The sequence below is a fragment of the Bos taurus genome, chromosome 3 (assembly GCF_002263795.3).
Source record: "Bos taurus isolate L1 Dominette 01449 registration number 42190680 breed Hereford chromosome 3, ARS-UCD2.0, whole genome shotgun sequence".
NCBI lineage: Eukaryota > Metazoa > Chordata > Mammalia > Artiodactyla > Bovidae > Bos > Bos taurus.
In genome coordinates, this window is record NC_037330.1 from 51977078 (window position 1) to 51999197 (window position 22120).

The window sequence follows — 22120 nt, forward strand, 5'->3', positions numbered from 1 at the left end:
CCAGGGATCAAACCCAGGTCTCCCACATCACAGGCGAATTCTTTACCAGTTGAGCCACAAGGGAAGCCCAAGAGACTTGAGTGGGTAGCCTATCCCTCCTCCAGCAGATCTTCCCCATCTAGGAATTGAACCAGGGTCTCTAAGAGTCGGACACGACTGAGTGACTTCACTTTCACTTTTCACTTTCATACATTGGAGAAGGAAATGGCAAACCACTCCAGTGTTCTTGCCTGGAGAATCCCAGGGACCGGGGAGCCTAATGGGCTGCCATCTATGGGGTCGCACAGAGTCGGACACGACTGAAGCGACTTAGCAGCAGTAGCAGCAGCCCCTGCATGCAGGCGGATTTTTAACCAACCGAGCTATCAGGGAAGCTCACCTTAAAAGGAATAAAACTCTGATACTTGCTACCTCATGGATAAACTCTGAAAACATCATGGTAAATGATATAGGCCAGACATAAGATAAACACCATCTAAATCCATAAATCCACTTATATGAGGTACCTCAGATAGACCAATTCTTAAGGAGGGAAACTAAAATTACCAAGAGCTGAGGGAAGGATTAAGCATTTTATTCAATGAAAATAGGCAACAATATCCGGAAAGCCATAATTTAAAAGGGATTATAAACTTCTGGAGAAAACAGGGAGAGGCGGGAAGGGAGAGGTTGGGGGCTCCGGCGATCCATTGCTTAGAGCTCGGCTTAGCCAGGCTGGGGGTCCTCCGGGCCGGTGAATAGGCGCTCGGCTCCCAGGGCCGACGAAGAGGTGAGTTTGGCGGAACCTGGACGCCCGTTGGGGAAGGTGGGGACTGGGACGCGGGGCTCTCACAGGAAGGAAAAGATGGGAGAACAGGGACCCAGCGGGGAGGGAGGCCAGGTTGGCTGCTGGGAAGTGGTCGATTTTCCAAAGCAAGAGTCGAGCGGCAGGAGACGGGCGCGGGGAGGTGTATGTAGTACGGCCGGCAGGACCCCGTCCCCGCCCCAGCCCGCGCGGTTCCTCAGCCGCCTTCCAGTCAGAAGGTGCGAGGCGAGGCCTGAGGAGGCTCCGGCTTGTGAGGGACGGGTTGGAAGGCCGCCGGCCCACAACGCTAGCGGAATCGTGCGTTGCTTTGGTGGTTCCCGGAGTCCCGCGTGTTTATTCCGAAGTGTGTTTCACGCCCGGGGCGGAGCTGGAGGGCGGCGCGAATGTAGCCGTGAGTCCGCAGCGACGCGACCCTAGATTCCCGGGCCCAGTGGCGGCGCTCGCGCCCGCGTCGTGGTCACTCGCCCGGCTTGAAGACTTCCGCCGCGCGCTCGGGAGTCTGGGGTGGGCTTGCTCGGATTTAGGGTACATCAGGGGGGTGTTTTTACCTCAGACCCCAATTCGGTTCCTGCTGTAGTTTTTCGGCCCCCTGCGTCTCACCGGGCAGGTGGTGGAGATCAGGCCTCCGACTGTACAGACCTCTCCCTGGCTGAGACTCAGGGTGGTAATTTGTTCCCACGTTCATTCTCTTTGCCAACTTACTTCCCTGCAGTCATTTGTGACGGTTGGTTTTTCCAGTGAATGTTGGTCTGTCTTCACTGACTACCGATTTCTGGCAAATCCGTATTTATTATCTAGGTTCTGCACTTTTGAAATGTGTATTTCTGAGGGTAAAAGTTTTAAGAGATAACTAATGGATCTGAACATTTTATACAATAAGGATTGTAGAAGGTAAAATCGGAGAAGGCAATGGCACCCCACTCCAGTACTCTTGCCTGGAAAATCCCATGGACGGAGGACCTTGGTGGGCCGCTGTCCATGGGGTTGCTAAGAGTCAGACATGACTGAGCGACTTCACTTTCACTTCTCACTTTCATGCATTGGAGAAAAAAATGGCAACCCACTCCAGTGTTCTTGCCTGGAGAATCCCGGGGACTGGAGAGCCTGGCGGACTGCCGTCTATGGGGTTGCACAGAGTTGGACACTGCTGAAGCGACTTAGCAGCAAATGATTAATAAATTGAGAAAAATGAAGAGGGCAACTATGCTAAACAGATGGAAAGGAGACAAGCCCAATAACTAAACAAATGAAAACCCCCACAATATTCTGATAAAGTAAGAACAGTTCTAATGTAATCAGATTTAGCCCTTTGTTAGTAGCATTTTGTAAAGGGGTACATATGGAAACATTTTTCTCTACATACTTCCTGATGTAATAATGTGTCTCTTCATCACATCAGGGAGGGCTCAAAATTGAAGGGACTTGCTCTGACTTGGTCGGAGAAGGCAATGCACCCCACTGCAGTACTCTTGCCTGGAAAATCCCATGGACAGCGGAGCCTGGTGCGCTGCCGTCCATGGGGTCGCTAAGAGTCGGACACGACTGAGCGACTTCACTTTCACTTTTCACTTTCATGCATTGGAGAAGGAAATGACAACCCACTCCAGTGTTCTTGCCTGGAGAATCCCAGGGACGGGGGAGCCTGATGGGCTGCCGACTATGGGGTCGCACAGACTTGGACACGACTGAAGCGACTTAACAGCCGTAGCAGCGGTAGCTCTGACTTGGTAATGTGGATTTCTCCACGAGATGGCGCTCATATAGTGTCTTTGATTTTAGTTTCCATCCTAAGGAACGATTTTCAGTATATTAACTATCACAGAATAAATAGAAATGTGGCTTATATTTTATGATATGTGCATCTGATTTCGTGTTTTATCGTGTAGAGTTTTATGTTTCAGAAATTAGAAAAAAAATTGAGATGTAGTGTTGATGTGCAGGGGGAAGAATTGTATGTATCCATAGACATGGTTCTATTTGTGTGTGCGAGTGTGTCCAACTTTTTGCAACTCCATGGACTGGAGCTCACCAGGCTCCTCTGTCCATGAGATTTTCCAGACAAGAACACTGGAGTGGTTTGCCATTTCCTCCTCCAGGGAATCTTCTCTACCCTCGGATCGAACCTGAGTCTCTTGTGTCTCCTGCATTGGCAGGTGGATTCTTTATCATTGCACCACCTGGGAAGCCCAGATTTTTTCAGGTAGCCAATACTGAATGTTTTTATACTTTACATTTAGATAACACCACTGAATGTAAAAATTATCTTTTTAAGCATATATATATGTGTGTGTTATATAATATGAATATAAATATATATGTGTTAAACTTGTTAATTTTTTTATTTTGAAAAATTCAAACATATATAAAAATAGACAGCATTCTAAGGAACTCCACGTACCTATTATGTAGCATTAGCAATTACTAACTCATTGCCAATTTTTTTCATCAGTATTCCTTAACATTTTCCTATTTATTTAGAAGTAAGTCTGCTCTGTTCCTTGATTTTGAAGGAAATCCCTGCATATGTACACAGTATATTTTTAGAAACACACACATTCACAATAAAATGTACTGTCTTATACAATATCACAGTAAAATGCACTATACTCAAAAATAATGGTATGAACAAAGTATTTTAAGAGCCCAAAAGGAGTCACTAATTTTGTTTTCCATAAGAGGACAAATTCAGAGAAGCCTTTGAAGAAGAAATGACATTGACCTGTTCCACGAAGTATGGGTAGGAATATGTCAGGTGGAGAGTGGAAGAAAACACATTTTAAGCATTTGTGCAGCATGAAGAGAGGCATACATGTGTGACTATGTGTGAATGAGTGGATAACAGTGTAATGTATTTGAATATTTAAGCACTTAGGAGGAAATTGCAGAAGAAAACCTGTGATTATTTTAGGAAATTAATAATTATAGTTTATGGATCTAGAAAAATTTTTTCTACATCTTTGTAAATGGGCTATAAATGGATTTTGGTATTTTTTAGATTTATGAAAAAGTCCAGCTTTTAACAATGTTGGAATCAAATGACTCCGTGTTTTCCTTGGATAATTTGTTTTTTGAAAAAACAGATGAAGCTGAAAAGTAAGTCTGCTTTAAAAAATAGCAGTCTGTTTTTGGTTTGTTATTTTTACAGCATTTTAGTTTTATCTTTGGTAAATTTATAAATAAAAAATAAGGGATCAACAGAATGACATTTCAGATATATACTTGGTAAACATGGAATTCAGGTATAAGGGAATAGCTGAAGTTTGACATATTTTAATTTAAAAAATAGAATAGATTCTTGCCTATCTGGCTTTCATTTATTTGCATTTCTGGTTTGTTCAAGTTACTTTTGGCTAAAGTAAAGACTGAAAGTAATGGTCAAAGAGTAGCTCAGGATAAGGAGTGATGATGGCAGCTTTTGGAAACAGAAAGGGCAGTGTGCCAAAGGCCAAGTGTGATAGGCAGGTTCAATAGGCAAGCAGTAATCAGGGGTGGAAATAAAAATGTGACACTAAAGGAAATATGAATTGGGGAATAGGGAGTCTGTTAAATACTGGCTTTTAAGGATTTTCACAAGTGAATCATTTTAATTCTAAGTTTTCTATGTATTCTTTTTTAGTGAATCATTGAGTAAATTATTTATTGCTCACTTATTCTTTTATTTATTCAAATATTGACTGAATAAGACTTTTAAAGACTTTAAAGACTTTTACTTTAAAAAACTTAAAGTCAGCTTGAGGTTCAACACATATATGGAAGAATCATTCATAAATAATGTGACCATGTAATTCAGACTGGAACACTTTTGAGAGTGAAAGAATGCATCCAAATAGAATGACAGTTGTTAATCAGGACTGGCATCAGCAAATTTGGAACATATGGTTGCTCTTCTAACAATACAAAGTATTGTTAGTTCCTTCAGACTTCACCTAACAGTCATGAGTAGGACTGTATTGCTGAGTCCTATGGGACCCTATGGGAAGTCCCTTCCCACCAGGGAATCATTGACCCTGGAGATGATCTTAGAACTCTGTGACATAGTCCTGAATTTCAGTTGTTTTGGTGTATTGTCAGACAATCTGTTAGATATTGTCAGGTAATGTGTTCAGATTTTTTATTTGGAAAATAGAGCTGCAATAGCTATGTTTGAGGTGCTATGAGATGTAGAAAAGTGAAAGACTGGCCTCTTCTGGGAGATAAAACCCTAAACAAAGCAATAAGGAAAAAGATCATCAAATCCTCAGGACTTGGCTTAGACAGTTTATGTGGTGTTCTTCAACTTTATTTTCTGTTTCCCAATGCTTGCTGCTGCTGCTGCTAAGTCACTTCAGTCGTGTCCGACTCTGTGTGGACAGCCCACCAGGCTCCCCCGTCCCTGGGATTCTCCAGGCAAGAACACTGGAGTGGGTTGCCATTTCCTTGTCCAAAGCAGGAAATTGAAAAGTGAAAGTGAAGTCACTCAGTCGTGTCCGACTCTCAGCGACCCCATGGACTGCAGCCTACCAGGCTCCTCCGTCCATGGGATTTTTTCAGGCAAGAGTATTGGAGTGGGGTGCCATTGCCTATCTTTGTTCTAATGAAGGACAAGCCAACTTAGGTTGGAAAGGAAATATTAAAACATTACATGTTAATAGGATCACAGCTGAACAATAGGGCAATAGGCAGATGCCAACAGGGTGACAAAATCTCATCAGTTACTACAGGTTTTCAAACTGATTGTCAATTTCAACTGATTTCTTGGCTTTTCTGTTGTCATAGATGATTTTGGACCAGGAATATTAGGGTTAAGACATTAATTAGTAATAATGTTTTGGTGTCATTTATAGACTTATGACCCATGATTAGTTGTCCAGTATATCATCAGTAATTTGTTAACTTGTATTGGTTAAGATGCTAAAGTTTTGGAATGATTTATTACTTTTTTTTTAATATTGGAGCAGATTAAGATCCCTGTTACAGCATTTGAATTGGAGAAAATAAAATGGAATTATAGCCATTATTTAGATAGCATACCTCAGAGCAGTGTCATTAATCCCATGATACACAAGGAAAAAAGATTGAGAATGTATAGGGATATGCTATATGCTGCTCTATAAGGATAAATTGAAGTCATCACAGAAAGGTAGTATATTAAGTTTAAGAGTTTGTAACTGAGTGTTGTTCAGTTGCTCAGTCTTGTCCAACTCTTTGTGACCCTATGGACTGCAGCACACCAGGCTTCCCTGTCCTGGAGTTTGTTCAAACTCATGTTCATTGAGTCGATGAAGCCATCCAACCGTCTCGTCCTCTGTCGTCCCCTTCTCTTCCTGCCTTCAGTCTTTCCCAGAATCAGGATATTTTCCAATGAGTTGGCTCTTCGCATCAGCTGGCCAAAGTATTGAAGCTTCAGCATCTGTCCTTCCAATGAATATTCAGGACTGGATTCCTTTAGGATTGACTGGCTTGATCTCCTGGCTGTCCCAGGGACTCTCAATGAGTCTTCTCTAGCTCCACAATTTGAAAGGATCAATTCTTTGGTACTCAGCCTTCTTAATGGTCCAACTCTCACATCCGTACACAACTACTGCAAAAACCATAGCTTTGACCATATAGACCTTTGTCAGCAAAGTAATGTGTCTGCTTTTTAACACACCATCTAGGTTTGTCATAGCTTTTCTTCCAAGGAGCAAGTGTCTTAATTTCATGGCTGCAGTCACTGCAGGAATTTTGGAGCCAAAGAAAGTAAAGTGTCACTGTTTCCATTTTTTCTCCATTTATTTGCCTTGAAGTGATGGGACCTGCCTCTTGAGAAATCTGTATGCAAATAAGGAAGCAACAGTTAAAACTGGACATGGAACAACAGACTGGTTCCAAATAGGAAAAGGAATACGTCAAGGCTGTATATTGCCACCCTGCTTATTTAACTTATATGCAGAGTACATCCGGAGAAGGCAATGGCACCCCACTCCAGTATTCTTGCCTGGAAAATCCCAATAACAGCAAAGCCTGGTAGTCTGCAGCCCATGGGGTCGCTAAGAGTCATACACAACTGAACGACTTCACTTTCACTTTTCACTTTCATACACTGGAGAAGGAAATGACAACCCACTCCAGTATTCTTGCCTGGAGAATCCCAGAGACAGGGGAGCCTGATGGGCTGCCATCTATGGGGTCACACAGAGTCAGCACGACTGAAGTGACTTAGCAGCAGCAGCAGCAGCATACATCATGAGAAACATTGAGTTGGATGAAGCACAAGCTGGAATCAAGATTGCTGGGAGAAATGTCAATAACCTCAGATATGCAAATGACATCACTTTTATGGCAGAAAGTGAAGAAGAACCAAAGAGCCTCCTGATGAAAGTGAAAGAGAAGAGTGAAAAGCCTGGCTTAAAGCTCAACATTCAGAAAACTAAGATCATAGTATCTGGTCCCATCACTTCATGGCAAATAGATGTGGCAGACTTTATTTTTTGGGGGCTCCAGAATCACTGCAGATGGTGGCTGCAGCCATGAAATTAAAAGATGCTTAATCCTTGGAAGGAAAGTTATGACCAACCTAGACAGCATATTAAAAAGCAGAGACATTACTTTGCCAACAAAGGTCCGTCTAGTCAAGGCTATGGTTTTTCCAGTAGTCATGTATGGATGTGAGAGTTGGACTATAAAGAAAGCTGAGAGCTGAAGAATTGATGCTTTTGAACTGTGGTGTTGGAGAAGACTCTTGAGAGTCCCTTGGACTTCAAGGAGATCCAACCAGTCCATCCTAAAGGAGATCAGTTCTGAGTGTTCATTGGAAGGACTGATTTTGAAGCTGAAACTCCAATACTTTGGCCACTTGATGCGAAAAGCTAACTCATTTGACCCTGGTGCTGGGAAAGATTGAGAGCAGAAGGAGAGGGCGACAGAGGGTGAGATGGTTGGAATGGCATCACCGACTCAATGGAGATGAGTCTGAGTAAACTCCGGGAGTTGGTGATGGACAGGGAGGCCTGGTGTGCTGCAATTCATGGGGTCGCAAAGAGTCGGACACGACTGAGTGACTGAACTGATGGGACGGGATGCCATGATCTTAGATTTTTGAATGCTGTTGTTTTTTTTTTAATTTATTTTAATTGGAGGCTAATTACTTTACAATACTGTGGTGGTTTTTGCCGTACAGTGACATGAATCAGCCATGGGTGTACATGTTTCCCCCATCCCAAACTCCCCTCCCACTTCCCTCTCCATCCCATCCCTCTGGTTTGTCCCAGTGCACTGGCTTTGAGTGCCCTGTTTCATGCATCATACTTGGACTGGAGATCTATTTCACATATGGTAATATACACGTTTCAGTGCTATTCTCTCAAATCATCCCACCCTCACCTTGTCCCACGGAGTCCAAAAGTCTGTTCTTTATATCTGTGTCTCTTGCTGTCTCACATATAGGGTCATTGTTACCATCTTTCTAAATTCCATATATATGCTTTAATATACTGTATTGGTGTTTTTCTTTCTGACTTATTTCACTCTGTATAATAGGCTTCAGTTTCATCCACCTCATTAGAACTGATTCAAATGTGTTCTTTTTAATTGCTGGGTAATATTCCATTGTGTATATATACCACAACTTTCTTATCCATTCATCTGCCAGTGGACATCTAGGTTGCTTCCATGTCCTAGCTATTGTAAACAGTTCTGTGATAAACATTGGGTACACATATCTGTTTCAGTTCTGGTTTCCTCAGAGTGTATGCACAGCAGTGGGATTGCTGGGTCATATGGCAGTTCTATTTCCAGTTTTTTAAGGAATCTCCACACTGTTCTCCATTGTGGCTGTACTAGTTCACATTCCCACCAACAGTATAAGAGGGTTCCCTTTTCTCCACATCCTCTCCAGCATTTATCGTTCGTAGAGTTTTTGATAGCAGCCCTTCTGATAGACATGAGATGGTACCTCATTGTAGCTTTGATTTGCATTTCTCTGATAATGAGTGATGTTGAGCATCTTTTCATGTGTTTGTTAGCTATCTGTATGTCTTCTTTGGAGAAATGTCTGTTTAGTTCTTTGGCCCATTTTTTGATTAGGTCATTTATTTTTCTGGTATTGAGCTGCTGCTAAGTTGCTTCAATCGTGTCCAACTCTGTGTGACCCCATAGACGGCAGCCCACCAGGCTCCCCTGTCCCTGGGATTCTCCAGGCAAGAACGCTGGAGTGGGTTGCCATTTCCTTCTCCAATGCATGAAAGTAAAAAGTGAAAGTGAAGTTGCTCAGTCATGTCCAACTCTTTGCGACCCTATAGACTGCAGCCTACCAGACTCCTCCGTCCATGGGACTTTCCAGGCCAAGAGTACTGGAGTGGGGTGCCATCACCTTCTCCGGTATTGAGCTACATGAGCTGTTTTTATGTTTTTGAGATTAATTCTTTGTCAGTTGCTTCATATGCTATTATTTATCCCACTTTGAAGGCTGTCTTTTCACCTTGCTTGTAGTTTCCTTCATTGTGCAAAAGCTTTTAAGTTTAATTAGATTCCATGTGTTTATTTTTGCTTTTATTTCCATTGCTCTGGGAGGTGAATCATAGAGGATCTTGCTGTGATTTATGTCAGAGTGTTTTGCCTATGTTTTCCTCTAGGAGTTTTATAGTTTCTGGTCTTACATTTAGATCTTTAATCCATTTTATTTTTGTGTATGGTGTTAGAAAGTGTTTTAGTTTCATTCTTTTACAGGTGGTTGGCCAGTTTTCCCAGCACCACTTGTTAAAGAGATTGTCTTTTCTCCATTGTATATTCTTGCCTCCTTTGTCAAACACAAGGTGTCCATAGGTGCATGGATGTATCTCTGGGCTTTCTACTTCATTCTATTGATCTATATTTCTGTCTTTGTGCCAGTACCATACTGTCTTGATGACTGTAGCTTTGTAGTATAGTCTGAAGTCAGGCAGGTTGATTCTTCCAGTTCCAATCTTCTTTCTCAAGATTGCTTTGGCTTGAATGTTGAGTTTTAAGCTAGCATTTTCCGTCTCCTCTTTCACCTTCACCAAGGGGGTCTTTAATTTCTCTTTGCTTTCTGCCATAAGGGTGGTGTCATCTGCACATTAAGGTTACTGATATTTCTCCTGGCAATCTTGATTCTACCCTGTAATTCATCCAGCCTGGCATTTCTCATGATGTACTCTGTATATAAGGTAAATAAGCAGAGTGACAGTATACAGCCTTGATGTGCTCCTTTCCCAATTTTGAACCAGTCTGTTGTTCCATGTCCATTTCTAATGATTGCTTCTTGACCTGCATCCAGGTTTCTCAGGAGGCAGGTAGGGTGGTACGGTATTCCCATCTTTTTAAGAATTTTCCAAAGTTTATTGGGATCCACAGTCAAAGGCTTTAGCATAATCAATAAAGCAGAAGTCAGTGTTTTTCTAGGATTTCCTTACTTTTTCTATGATCAAACAGATACTGGCAATTTGATCTCTGGTTCCTCTGCCTTTTCCAAATCCAGCTTATACATCTGGAAGTTCTCAGTTCACATACTGTTGAAGCCTAGCTTGAAGGATTTTAAGTATGACCTTGCTGGCATGTCAAATGACTGCAGTTGTGCAGCAGTTTTTGGCATTGCCCTTCTTTGGGATTGAAATGAAAACTGACCTTTTCCAGTCTGTAACTGAGTTATGTTTAGTTAATAAATACGTAGTTTCTGATGTTATATCTTTGTTAACATAAATTCATATTTTTGTATTTTATATAGCCACCTAGACAGTGAAATATCTATGGATTGGTTTCTTCCACCTGCTCCACTGATTTCAGAAATTCCAGATACTCAAGCATTAGAGGAAGAAATAGAAAATCATCAACTGTTAGGTAAACTATCACATATAAGTTGTAAAGTCAAACCCATTCAGCTCATGTCAATGTAAAAAAATCTAATATTGAAATATTCATTTCTTTTATATTAATGGAATAAAATGAAAGTTAGAGACTAATTCAAAATAGTGGTCACCAAACCTTAAAATCTGAAACATTTTCCTTCTCCATGCATACATATGCACACATATGTATATTACAGGCACAAAACATACTATCACACACACCTGTTATATTGTTCTGTGAATTTGTTTTCCTCATCCCATTAAAACTATCACTGCTATTTAGTTTTTGTCTTAGACTTTACTAAAGGTAGGATCCTCTGGTTTAGGAAACCAGATTCATGAAATACACTGAGTGAAAAAAACAAGATGCAAAAACTATATAGTGTGTTATCATCTTTACAAAGTTAGAAAACAAACACACTCAAATAGTATATGTGACCTAATGTGATATTGTTGGTAAAACTGATTTTTAAATTAAGTATTAGGTTCATGCATGTTTAAGTTTCAAAATTTTTATATATTTTATACTCATATATAGAAAATTATATATAGAATGTAGTAATTCTATTGTGTGTTATAATAGAACACACACCCATATATATAATATGTATGTATACTAGTATAGTATAAATGATAAGGCAAATTTAAGGCCTAAAAAGGCCTCCAAATGCCTTCCAGACTTTCAAAGATACTTATAAAGTCTCTGTAAAGACACCTTTAAAGTTCCATCACCTTGATGAAAACATTCTATTATCTTAATTTTTGGGCTTCCCAGATGGTGCAGTGGTAAAGAATCTGCCTGTTAGTGCAGGAGACACAAGAGACATGGGTTCAATCTCTGGGTCTGGAAGAGGAAATGGCAGCCCACTCCAGTATTCTTGCAACCCACTTCCAGTTATGGTTATTTCTGTGGGTCAGAAATTAAACCTATTTTATAATATAGGCTTAAATTTCAAACTTAATTTCAATAATTCTTAACTAATTTCGAGTTATCCTTCACTTATGATGTACCATAAGAGTAACAACTATTGTATTTCAAAATCACATATGGTATTACAGATCATTTTGTTATTTTCATATTCACCTAGTAAGCTCTTTTGAAAAATTTTATTAAATTTTTCTATCATCATTTTTAAATTTTGTTTTCAAGGAGAATGTGTAATAATTCAAGTGTTTCTTCTTTGTAGGTCAGAATAAAAAATCAAAAATGTTACCATCAAATTTAAAGATAACTAATGAAGACATAAATTATGTTTTACAAACTCAAAAATTCCAGTTTGACTTCCCTTCTAATGAATATGAAGAAGATGATCTAAATTTAGGAGGGGCAGGTAACAATGACTTACATGTTGCTGGCAAGCTGACATGTGGTTCTTCTCAGAAATGGAAAAATCACATTGGCACTGAGATAGAACTTGAGAAAAATGTTCCAGATGATACAAAGTTAGTTAATTCTGCACAAGATAAAGGAGTGAGCATGTCAGCCTTCCGCAAAAGGTAATTAGTTAAATGAAATAAATGATATTCAGTGATACAGTTGAATATTTATGTGTATGTCCAGAAGTTTGAAGTATGATAGAATCTGAATGAAAAAAAAAATCAACAACAAATAGAGGTCTACTGTGTACTCAACACTCTTTTAACTGAGTTCTAGCCATAGGTTCTTGCCTTCAGAGAGCTTGCAGTTTATCAAGGGAAAGGCAAGTAATAACTAAAAATAATTAAATACTTTTTGTATGACAATTATTTTGATGAGATATATGGCTAGAGCAGAGGTTCTCAAACTTTTTGTTTTTAGGACCCCTTTCCACTTAAAAATTATTGAGGATTCCCATAGAGCTTTTACTTTTTTGGGTTATATCTATTGATATTTAACCATATTATAAATTAAAGTGATGGGGAAAAAGTGTTATGGAAATTGTTTTGATCCTATGAACTCTCTGAATCTTGACCATCATTTGAGAATGGCTGTTAATATGGGATCCTAATCTGCTGCACAATCAGGGAAGATGTTCCTGAAGAAATGATTTTGTAAGTTTAAGGAAGAATAAAGTCAAGCTGAGTGCAAATAAAGTAGAATGTTCCAGGCAGAAGGAATAGTCTGTGCAAATGGACTAGAGCTTGGCTTATTCTTAGAAATTTTTATAGTTTAAAGTGAGAGAGAATGAGAGCATGCTAAGAGACAAAGTATGGAGGGGCCAAGTCCTTCAGAATCTTGTAGGGAGTGAAACATTTTGTACTTTTAAGGTAGTGCTTATTAAATTGTGGCCTGTGAACTCACTGCATCAGAATCACATGGAGTGCTTGTTAAAAAATTTGGATTCCTGGTTCCTTTCTTAGATCTGTTGAATCACACTCTGGATCAAGGTGGGGATGGGACCGAGGAATCTTCATTTTTAACACATTTTTTGAATGATAGTTAGGCACACAAAAGTTTGAGAACTGTTGCCCTAAGGTCCTGGGTTTTGAGCAGAGAGGTAAAATTAGATATTCTTTTTTTATTTAAAGTCCATTTTTGCCCCAGTAGGATAAATTAGAAGAGAACTAGAATACATTGTGAAGGGTCATTTAGATTATTTTATTAGTCTAGATGAGAGAAAATGGTAGCCTGACCTAGGACCTGAATCCTAGATGTCTGGCTTGAACCAGATTGATGAAGGATGATAGTATTCTTTCATGATGTAGAAACTGTGAAGGAAGAATAGAGGAAGGTGATGAGTACAAATTTGTACATGTTGTTTTAAGTACTTACAAAATGTCCAAATAGACAATTGGATATATGGGTTTAGGATTCAGAAGAGATATCATTGATAGTTTTTGTTTTTTCTGTAACATAAGAGATGAAGTCATCTGTGGAATTTGAGGGGGAAAGTAGAGGTATTGAGCAAGTATGAGAAGGGTGGAAGAAATTATGGAAAATGGGAAAGCAATCTAATTAGAATAATGGTAGAATTGTTGGACATTGTGAAGGTCCCAGTTGAGGTTGATGTCTGTGAATTTTTAAATAAATTTTATTATGATGTAATTCACATATCATAAAATACATTGTTTTGAAGTGTACAATTTATAGGTTTTAGAATAGTCACAGAGTTGTGCAACCATCACTACTATACAATTTTTGCTGCCCCAGACTAACTCTGTACTCATTAAGTTACTCCCCATTTCTCCATCCCTCACCCAGCCCTGGCATTTACTAATTGTTTTCTGTTTCTGTGGGTTTTCCTATTCTAAATATTTAATATTATAAGTGGAGCCTTTTCTGTCTGGCTTCTGTCTCTTAGCACAACATTTTCAAGGTTCAACCATGTTCTGTCATACATCAGTACTTTATTCTTTTTATGGCCAGTAACATTTCATTGAATGGGTATATCACATTTTGTTTATTGATCTGTCAATTGGTGAACTTTTGATTTGTTTCCACTTTTTGGCTATTATGAATAATGTTGCCATGAAAATTCAGATGTAAGTTTTTGTGTGAATAGGGTGTTGACCTCCTGGGAAGTCAGAAATTGAAATACAACTTTATAGTTGGTTTTCCTTATCTGTAAATCTGCATCAGTGGAGTCAACCAACTCAGATTATATAGTATTGTAGTATTTATTGAAGAAGAAAAAAATCCGAGTATAAGTAGACCAATGCAGTTTAAACTTATGTTGTTCAAGGGTCAAATGTATTTTAATTCTTTTGGATTTATACTTAGAAGTGGAATTGCTGGGTCATATATTAACTCTATATTTATCTTTTTTTGAGAAACTGCCAAATTGTTTTACAAAGTAACTATGCTGCTGCTGCTAAGTCGCTTCAGTCGTATCCGACTCTGTGCGACCCTGTAGACAGCAGCCCACTAGGCTTCTCTGTTCCTGGGATTCTCCAGGCAAGAATACTGGAGTGGGTTGCCATTTCCTTTTCCCAAAGTAACTATACCGCTGAACAATTTCACTAGCAGTATATGGAGTTTCTGAATTCTCCACCTCCTTGCTAGTACTTGTTGTCTGTCTTTTCTATTATAGCCATACAAAATGGGTGTGATGTATGTCTCATTGTGGTTTTGATTCGTGTGTTTCTGCTGACTAAAGGTTTTGGGCAGCTTTCCATGTGACTATAGGCTATTTATATATCTTATTTGGAGTAGTGTCTATTCAAATCCTTGATCTGTTTTTAAAATTGTGTTGTCTTTTTATTGTTGAGTTGTAAGGGTCCTTTACTTATTCGGGTTGAAAATCCCTTATCAGTTATATGAGTAGCAAATATTTTCTTACATTCTGTGTGCTGTGTTTCACTTTTCTGTTCATATCCTTAGCTGGCCAAAAGTTTTTAATTTTGATGAATTCCAATTTTTCTAATTTTTGATTGGATTTTTGGTGTCCTATCTAAGAAACCATTGCCTAATCCAAGGTTGTAAAGACTTACTCCTACATCTTCTTCTAAGATTTCGCTCTTACATTTGGGTCTATCATCCATTTTGAGTTAATTTTTTCAGTATAGTACAAAGTAGAAGCCCAGCTTCATTCTTTTGCACATAGATATCCAGTTGTTCCAGCACCATTTGTTAAAAGCAAAACAAAACTGTTCTTTCCCCATTGAATGACATGACACTTGCACTTATAATCCATTGACCATGAATGGAAAGTCTGGAGTGTTTTCTTACCATCCATTTATCTGACTCTTCAATATCAATTGGTGTGCAACAATACAATTCAATTTTCTTACTAACTCCTAGAGTTAGCATCAGACTGCAAGAGTTAAGTAAGGATTCAGTCCCACAAGACTACCCTACTTCAAATGCCAGCCACAAATAGGGTGACAGGCTACCCAAATTTCTGCCTTGCAGTCTACAAATTTGGGAGTTCCCACTACTGTGCATTTGGTATAACACTTTGCTAGAATTACTCACAGATTTAAAAAAGCATTTTACTAAGGATTACCAATCTGTAAACATGGGATATTTCCACTTATTTAGATTTTCTTTAATTTCTTTCAAATATATTTTGTAGCTTTCAGTGGACAAGTCTTATACTTATTTTGTTACATTTACTCATAAGTACTTATTCTTTTTGATGTTATTTTAAGTGGAATTTCAGATTGTCCATTGAAAATGTATAGAAATACAGTTGATTTTTGTATATTGATTTTGTTTCTTCAGTCTTGGCTGATGTGAATTTGAATTTGAATATTATTCATCTACCTAACAGTTGTGCTTTTTTCAATAGTGTTCTACCACTTGACTGCAATTATGAAAATATAGTAGATAGATTTACATAGAATTTCAGATTTGCAAGATAAGTATGATAAAAGTATAAAAGGGGAGAGGGGTTTAGAATATTGATAAGAGAGTGATTGAAAAGATATGTCATGGTATTAGAAAAGTGAAGGGGAAGATGGTTTGGGAGAAAATAAAGAGGTTAATTATAGTAATTTTTTTCTTTGACCTCATTAGTACCTTGAGCAAACAAGCTAAAAGGATAGGAGGTTGTGGTCAGAAAATGATTTTTTAGAATTGTTGTTTTGAGAAGAGGATAATGGTAACATCTAAGGCGGGAGAGTAGGTGACTGAAATCAGATGAGGGAGAAAGCTACTAGAGATAAAAGGCTAAGAAACGTAGAGGGTAGAATTTTGAATGGGTTGTCTATGTAGATGGTAAAGTAACTCAGTTACTCTGGGAGATGGTGAAGGACAGGGAAGCCTGGCGTGCTGCAGTCCACGTGGTCACAAAGAGTCCGACTAGACTGAGCAACTGAACAACAACCACCCAGTTTATGGAAGAGCTTGTAATTAAGAGGAAAAGATTCTAAAGTGAACAGAGGTTGATATAGGATATATGCAATGAGGAGGAATACAATTTTGCATAGCTAGACAGCACAGATACTTTTGTGAGAGAGTAGAAACATAATGGTGTAAATTTGGTGTGGAGAAGAAATGTGAGAGAATTAGCAGTTTGTCCACTTAAGAGTTTTTTTAAGAGCGAGAGTTTTCCAGGGCAAGTAAATATTTTTGTTAAGAGCAGGAAGTAAATATAAAATTCAGTAAAGAAGCACAGGACATAAGAGAGTGTGGCATGGAAGAGCCAAAGGACCTAGGGAGAATATGAAGTTCAGGGAATTTAAATAGTTGTGTGGATAATATTTTTACAGTTGGAAAAATCTATTTCAAACTCTAACTTTAAAGTCATACAGATAGAAAGTGGAGGAGCTTTTGATTTATACCCAGGTTTGTCTGATTCCAAAATCTGTGCTTTTAAGTGATATCACAGCATATAGCACTGTTGGTATCAGTGTTTTCCTTGTTTTCAATACCATTTTAAAATGGGATTCTGTTGTATTATGAAAGATTAACCATCTGCTTTTGCATTTTCTGTCTTCAAAAACAGAACTGCTACCATTGGACGATGCAGCTCTATAGTTTGTTTTAGAATACATGTCTCTAGTTTTTTGAAAGATTCGATTCAGTTCAGTTCAGTCACTCAGTCGTGTCTGACTCTTTGCGACCCCATGGACTGCAGCACGCCAGGCCTCCCTGTCCATCACCAACTCCTGGAGTTTACTCAAACTCATGTTCATTGAGTCAGTGATGCCATCCAACCATCTCATCCTTGTCACCTTCTTCTCCTACCTTCAATCTTTCCCAGCATCAGGGTCTTTTCAGATGAGTCAATTCTTCACATCAGGTGATCAAAGTATTGGAGTTTCAGCTTTGGCATCAGTCCTCCAATGAATATTCAGGACTGATTTCCTTTAGGATGGACTGGTTGGATCTCTTTGCAGTCCAAGGGACTCTCAAGAGTCTTCTCCAACACCACAGTTCAAAAGCATCAATTCTTTGGGGCTCAGCTTTCTTTATAGTCCGACTCTCACATCCATACATGACTGTCTCATACAAAAACCTGGGCTTCCCTGGTGGCTCAGATGGTAAAGAATCTCCCTGCAATGCAGGAGATGTAGGTTCAATTTCTAGGTCAGGAAGATCCCCTGGAGAAGGAAATGGCAACCCACTCCAGTATCCTTGCCTGGGAAATCCCATGAACAGAGGAGCCTTGCGGGCTGTAGTCCATGGGGTCGAAAAGAGTTGGATGCAACTGAAGTGACTAACACAAAAAAACCTGTCATTAAGAGTAATAGTGAAAATAACAGAAAATATTTTGTATTCATATTGTAATTATTTGGGTGTCATTCCTTACAGAATTCTGTAAGACTGATAACCTGCTGTCAGCTCTATTACTTATTCTATAACTTGCTGCTGCTGCTGCTAGTGTTGTATTATTAGGAATCTTATTGATTACTTCTTCCCTTAGGGCTATTAAGGGAATCCATCCATTACTTTGATGGATTGTCTTTGAATCAGTCAACTATAGTAAATTACAATCATAAAGATGGCCTTTCTTTGTTTTACAGAACTTTGCAGAGAGCCATTTCTTACACTCAAGTGATTATTGAACAGTGCTTGGGAAGTTGGTGCTAGTTACTGACAAGAATCTGTCCACATGGGCTGTTCTGTAAGATTGCTTCAGTGTTCTCATGTTATAATGGCTAGGTCCCCTCAGAATGAATGATTTAAGAGACTATGTGGAAGTGACAGTCTTTTATGACCTAGCCTTAGATGTCACATGCTTGTCCTTCCACAGCATTCTGCTAGTCTTATAGGCAAGTCCTGATGCAAAGAAGGTAACTCCAAAAAAGTGAGCACCAGGATACAAGGAGCATCAGAGCTGTCTCAGAGGCTGGCCACCACAGATGGATTTATCTGAGTTTTAAGAAAGTGAAAAGACATAATTAGGTGATAAATTTAGCAAATCATACTTTAGAAGAATGATTAGCTTTTGTGTTCTAATAAGCCATAATTGGTAAATTTAGCAAATCATACTTTCGTAGAAGGAGAAGGCAATGGTAACCCACTCCAGTACTCTTGACTGGAAAATCCCATGGACGGAGGAGCCTGGTAGGTTACAGTCCATGGGGTCGCAAAGAGTCAGACACGACTGAGAGACTTCAGTTTCACACATTGGAGAAGGAAATGGCAACCTACTCTAGTGTTCTTGCCTGGAGAATCCCAGGGATCGGGGAGCCTGGTAGGCTGCCATCTATGGGGTCACACTGAGTCAGACATGACTGAAGTGACTTAGCAGCAGCAGCAGCACTTTAGGAGAATGATTAGCTTTTATGTTCTAATAAGCCATGACCTATAGGTATTTTTAAAGAAACCAATTTTATCCTAGTTTTTTATGTTCTAAGTAATGATTACATATGCAAAATTTTTTGCAGGTTATTTAAAATATCTGATAATATACATGAAGATGGTTATTCCAATGACAGTGCAAACTTGGACTCTAATACTGGCTCAGTGAAAATTGTCCAAACAGAAGTGAACAAAGGGAAATCATGGAAAGATAGCAATAGTAAGCAGAAACCTCAATATTCAGACTGTAACATTTTGACAGCCACTGATACACTTTTTGCTTCTGAAATCAGAGAAGGCATAATCAAAGCACCACTTTTTCCAGTTGCATCCCAGCCTCATACAGTTCAAGGTAATTTCTTGCTTTTTTTTACTTTATTTTATGAGTACAGTCTAGTTTGTATTTCTTAGTATAGGTAAGAATACAAAAATAAATTTGAGTAGGTTGTTACTCTATGTGCAATTTATTATATTGCATTTTTTTAACCTGTGATATAATATTGTTTTATCTATTCTTTTAGTAAAAAGTTTATACAGATTCTATTGAAGTAGCTTTTATGGAAAAGTTTAAAAATATCCGTAAGAATGTAGGATTTTTTTTTTTCCCTAGGGGTAACAGAAAAAAGTTTAGATTCCTTGAAGGCTGTCACAGAAATTCGTATCCTTTAAAGTTTTTTACTACATTAGCATTATATTTGATGTCATAATTTTAAAGCATTTTATTTTCATTGCATTTCTGTTTGTTTTGGCTGACAGAGCAAAAGAGGGAAATGTGGATCTTTTGGGTCATGTAGGAGTCCCAATATGTGTGATAGTGCTACTGAAAGTGTCATCTGCAGACTGGTGCCAGTTGTGAACTGTTGGTTACCAGTCAGTGGCAAGTACAGATATGAGATTTATATTATGGAATGAACTTTTAGCATATTTACTTACAGATTGATACAGATAATTTCTTATTTTTTAGGTATTGGTATAAACGTGGGTAGGGGAAATGACTGAGAATGGGATATTCTATAGATTGGGGACATTTTTACAAACTGAGTAATTTTTGAAAGAACCTAGTTTGTAGTTTATACTATTTTATATTTCTGGGCATTTCCAATGTAAATATTTTGAGTATGTATGTTTTGAGTACGTATCTGAAGGTAACATTTTTTCTTTGATAGTTTGTGTATGTCTGTCACACTATATTTATTCTATTTTATAATTCATCAGCTGTTTCTGTGACTATTTCCCTTTGACCTATGGACTCCTTGAAGGCAAGGACCAAACCTTGTGTATCTTCTTATGTTTAAATACATTGAAAGCCATATAAAGTAGGGAAGTTGTTCTGGCAAAAAAGTAGCCCTGAGGAAGGGGGAGGATAAGAAAGTATGGAATATGTTTGAAAAGAACAAGAATTCCAGCTTGGGTGAAAAAAGTTATGATTAAAGGGTAATATTCATGTTGATGTATGGCAAAACCAATACAATATTGTAAAGTAATTAGCCTCCAATTAAAATAAATATATTTTAAAAAAGGGTAGTATTAATAGAAAATAATGATGGTTAGGTATATTAGGATTAGATCATTTAATGCCATGAATACCAAGTCAGAAGTTTTTGCTTTTACTTTTTATATATTTATTAAGCCATGAAGAGAAACCATGAAGTATTTTTGAGCAAGTCAAGTTACATTACCAAAACCATGCTTTAGGATTATGGAATTAGTGACTCAAAGCTGGAGAATGTTCTAGAATCCACAAAAATAATGATCTAGTTGGCAAAACAGAAACTGAATTTCAGATATTAGGTAGTTGAGCTGGAGAAATCTAGGGATGAGTGATTCTTATCCTGGGTATCCTGAGGACTGAGATAATTCTGAAGTATAGTTAGAAAACGTTTGCTTGGCCACTTGTGAAAAGTTGCCTTCAATGCAGATAAATGAGTGGGTGGAATGGGAGGAGCAGATTATAGAAGGGTTATAATTGATTATATAATAATGTCACACATGGCTAGCCGTTAGTGCTCCTATTTACCATGGCATCTCAATCTCACTGCATTGCCTTCTGTCTGGTGACCTAAATAAATTCTGGTGTGGGAATGTAGGAAACACGTTAGCAGTAAACAGTTAGTTTCATTATCTGTATGATGGGAAATTCTTATCCCATACCTGAACTGGCCATATTATGACACTTATTTTTGAAGCGTTTTAAAGATTTTCTTGCTATCTTAGCACAGCTGAAGTGGTTCTACTACTTAGGTCTCTTTGTTAGTTAAGACTGCTGCCTACTCTTGTGTCCCTTGTATCATTTTCTGTCAAACTCACTGAACTTACTATACTTTATTGTTTCCAAGTGTGTATTTAAAGTGGAAGACTGTATCCTACTCATGATAATGTGAGACTTTGGGGACTTCTTGGACTTATTTTCTGATTATTTTACAGAATTTTGCTATATTTGAATCCTGAGGACTATAGAAGTTTGATCACATTGATCCTGCCACAGTACTTTGTCATTTTCAGGTCTGCAGACATCCCCTCCCCCCCATACACTATTATAACATATAATTACTGGGAGACTGCTGAGAATTTGTTGGACAAAAGGAAAAATTCGATATCAAATGTTGATAGAGATAGTAAATGATGTACTTAGTAGTTGAGTTTTCCCATAAGCTAGAAAACTGATTTTACATCTACTCTGAATCATAGATTCATTTTTGCAAGTGTAAATTGACGTGGAACTACCTATTGAGAGAAAAACCAGCATGATGACCAACTTGTGGGCTTGTTAAAAATAAATATTTTAAAGGAAGAGATATATTTTGAAGGAAAAAATGAGATTCATTCAAAAGCTGATGGATTGACAAACTTAGTATTACGTTTTTGTTTTGGAATGAGTATTCTGACATAGTATACAACTGAAAGTAAACTAAAGATTTGTGAGTTATCTGCTTGATTTAATATATACAAACCTGCATAAATTGAGTTCTTACTATGTGCCAGGTTTGTGATATGCCAGTTAAGAAAACAGACAGTGAATTCTTACCCTTGAGAAGTTAACATTTTTGAGATGGAGGTGGGGAACAATTGTAACAGTATATAAATAAGTCCTATGGTATTTTAGGAGGTTATAAATAATATGAGAAAAGAAAAATATGGGGCAGAGTAAAGGAGATTAAATTGGGAATGCTGGAATAGACGTTTAGGATTAGAATTAAATAGAAGAATTAGGATAAAGAAAGAAAAGTGAAAGTGAAGTTGTGTCCGACTCTTTGTGACCCAATGGACTATACAGTCCATGGAATTCTCTAGGCCAGAATACTGGAGTGGGTAGACTTTTCCTTC

At 38.3% G+C, this 22120-nt stretch overlaps 1 protein-coding gene across 4 annotated transcripts in view; it reads left to right on the plus strand.

Annotated features, from left to right (window-relative positions):
* The first annotated feature begins 3804 nt into the window (after positions 1-3804).
* The window catches only part of HFM1 (helicase for meiosis 1), a 108863-nt gene continuing 90547 nt past the window's right edge, over positions 3805-22120 (plus strand). For 3 of the 4 annotated variants that reach the window (XM_059882576.1, XM_059882582.1, XM_059882575.1), the window contains exons 1-5: positions 3805-3898; positions 10506-10618; positions 11814-12123; positions 18883-19148; positions 19407-19454. In XM_059882576.1, the coding sequence (XP_059738559.1) occupies positions 3828-3898; positions 10506-10618; positions 11814-12123; positions 18883-19148; positions 19407-19454 (808 nt within the window). In that variant the 5' untranslated portion in view covers positions 3805-3827. The remainder of the gene's footprint in view (positions 3899-10505; positions 10619-11813; positions 12124-18882; positions 19149-19406; positions 19455-22120) is intronic. The other variant, NM_001205576.3, reaches the window with a different exon arrangement.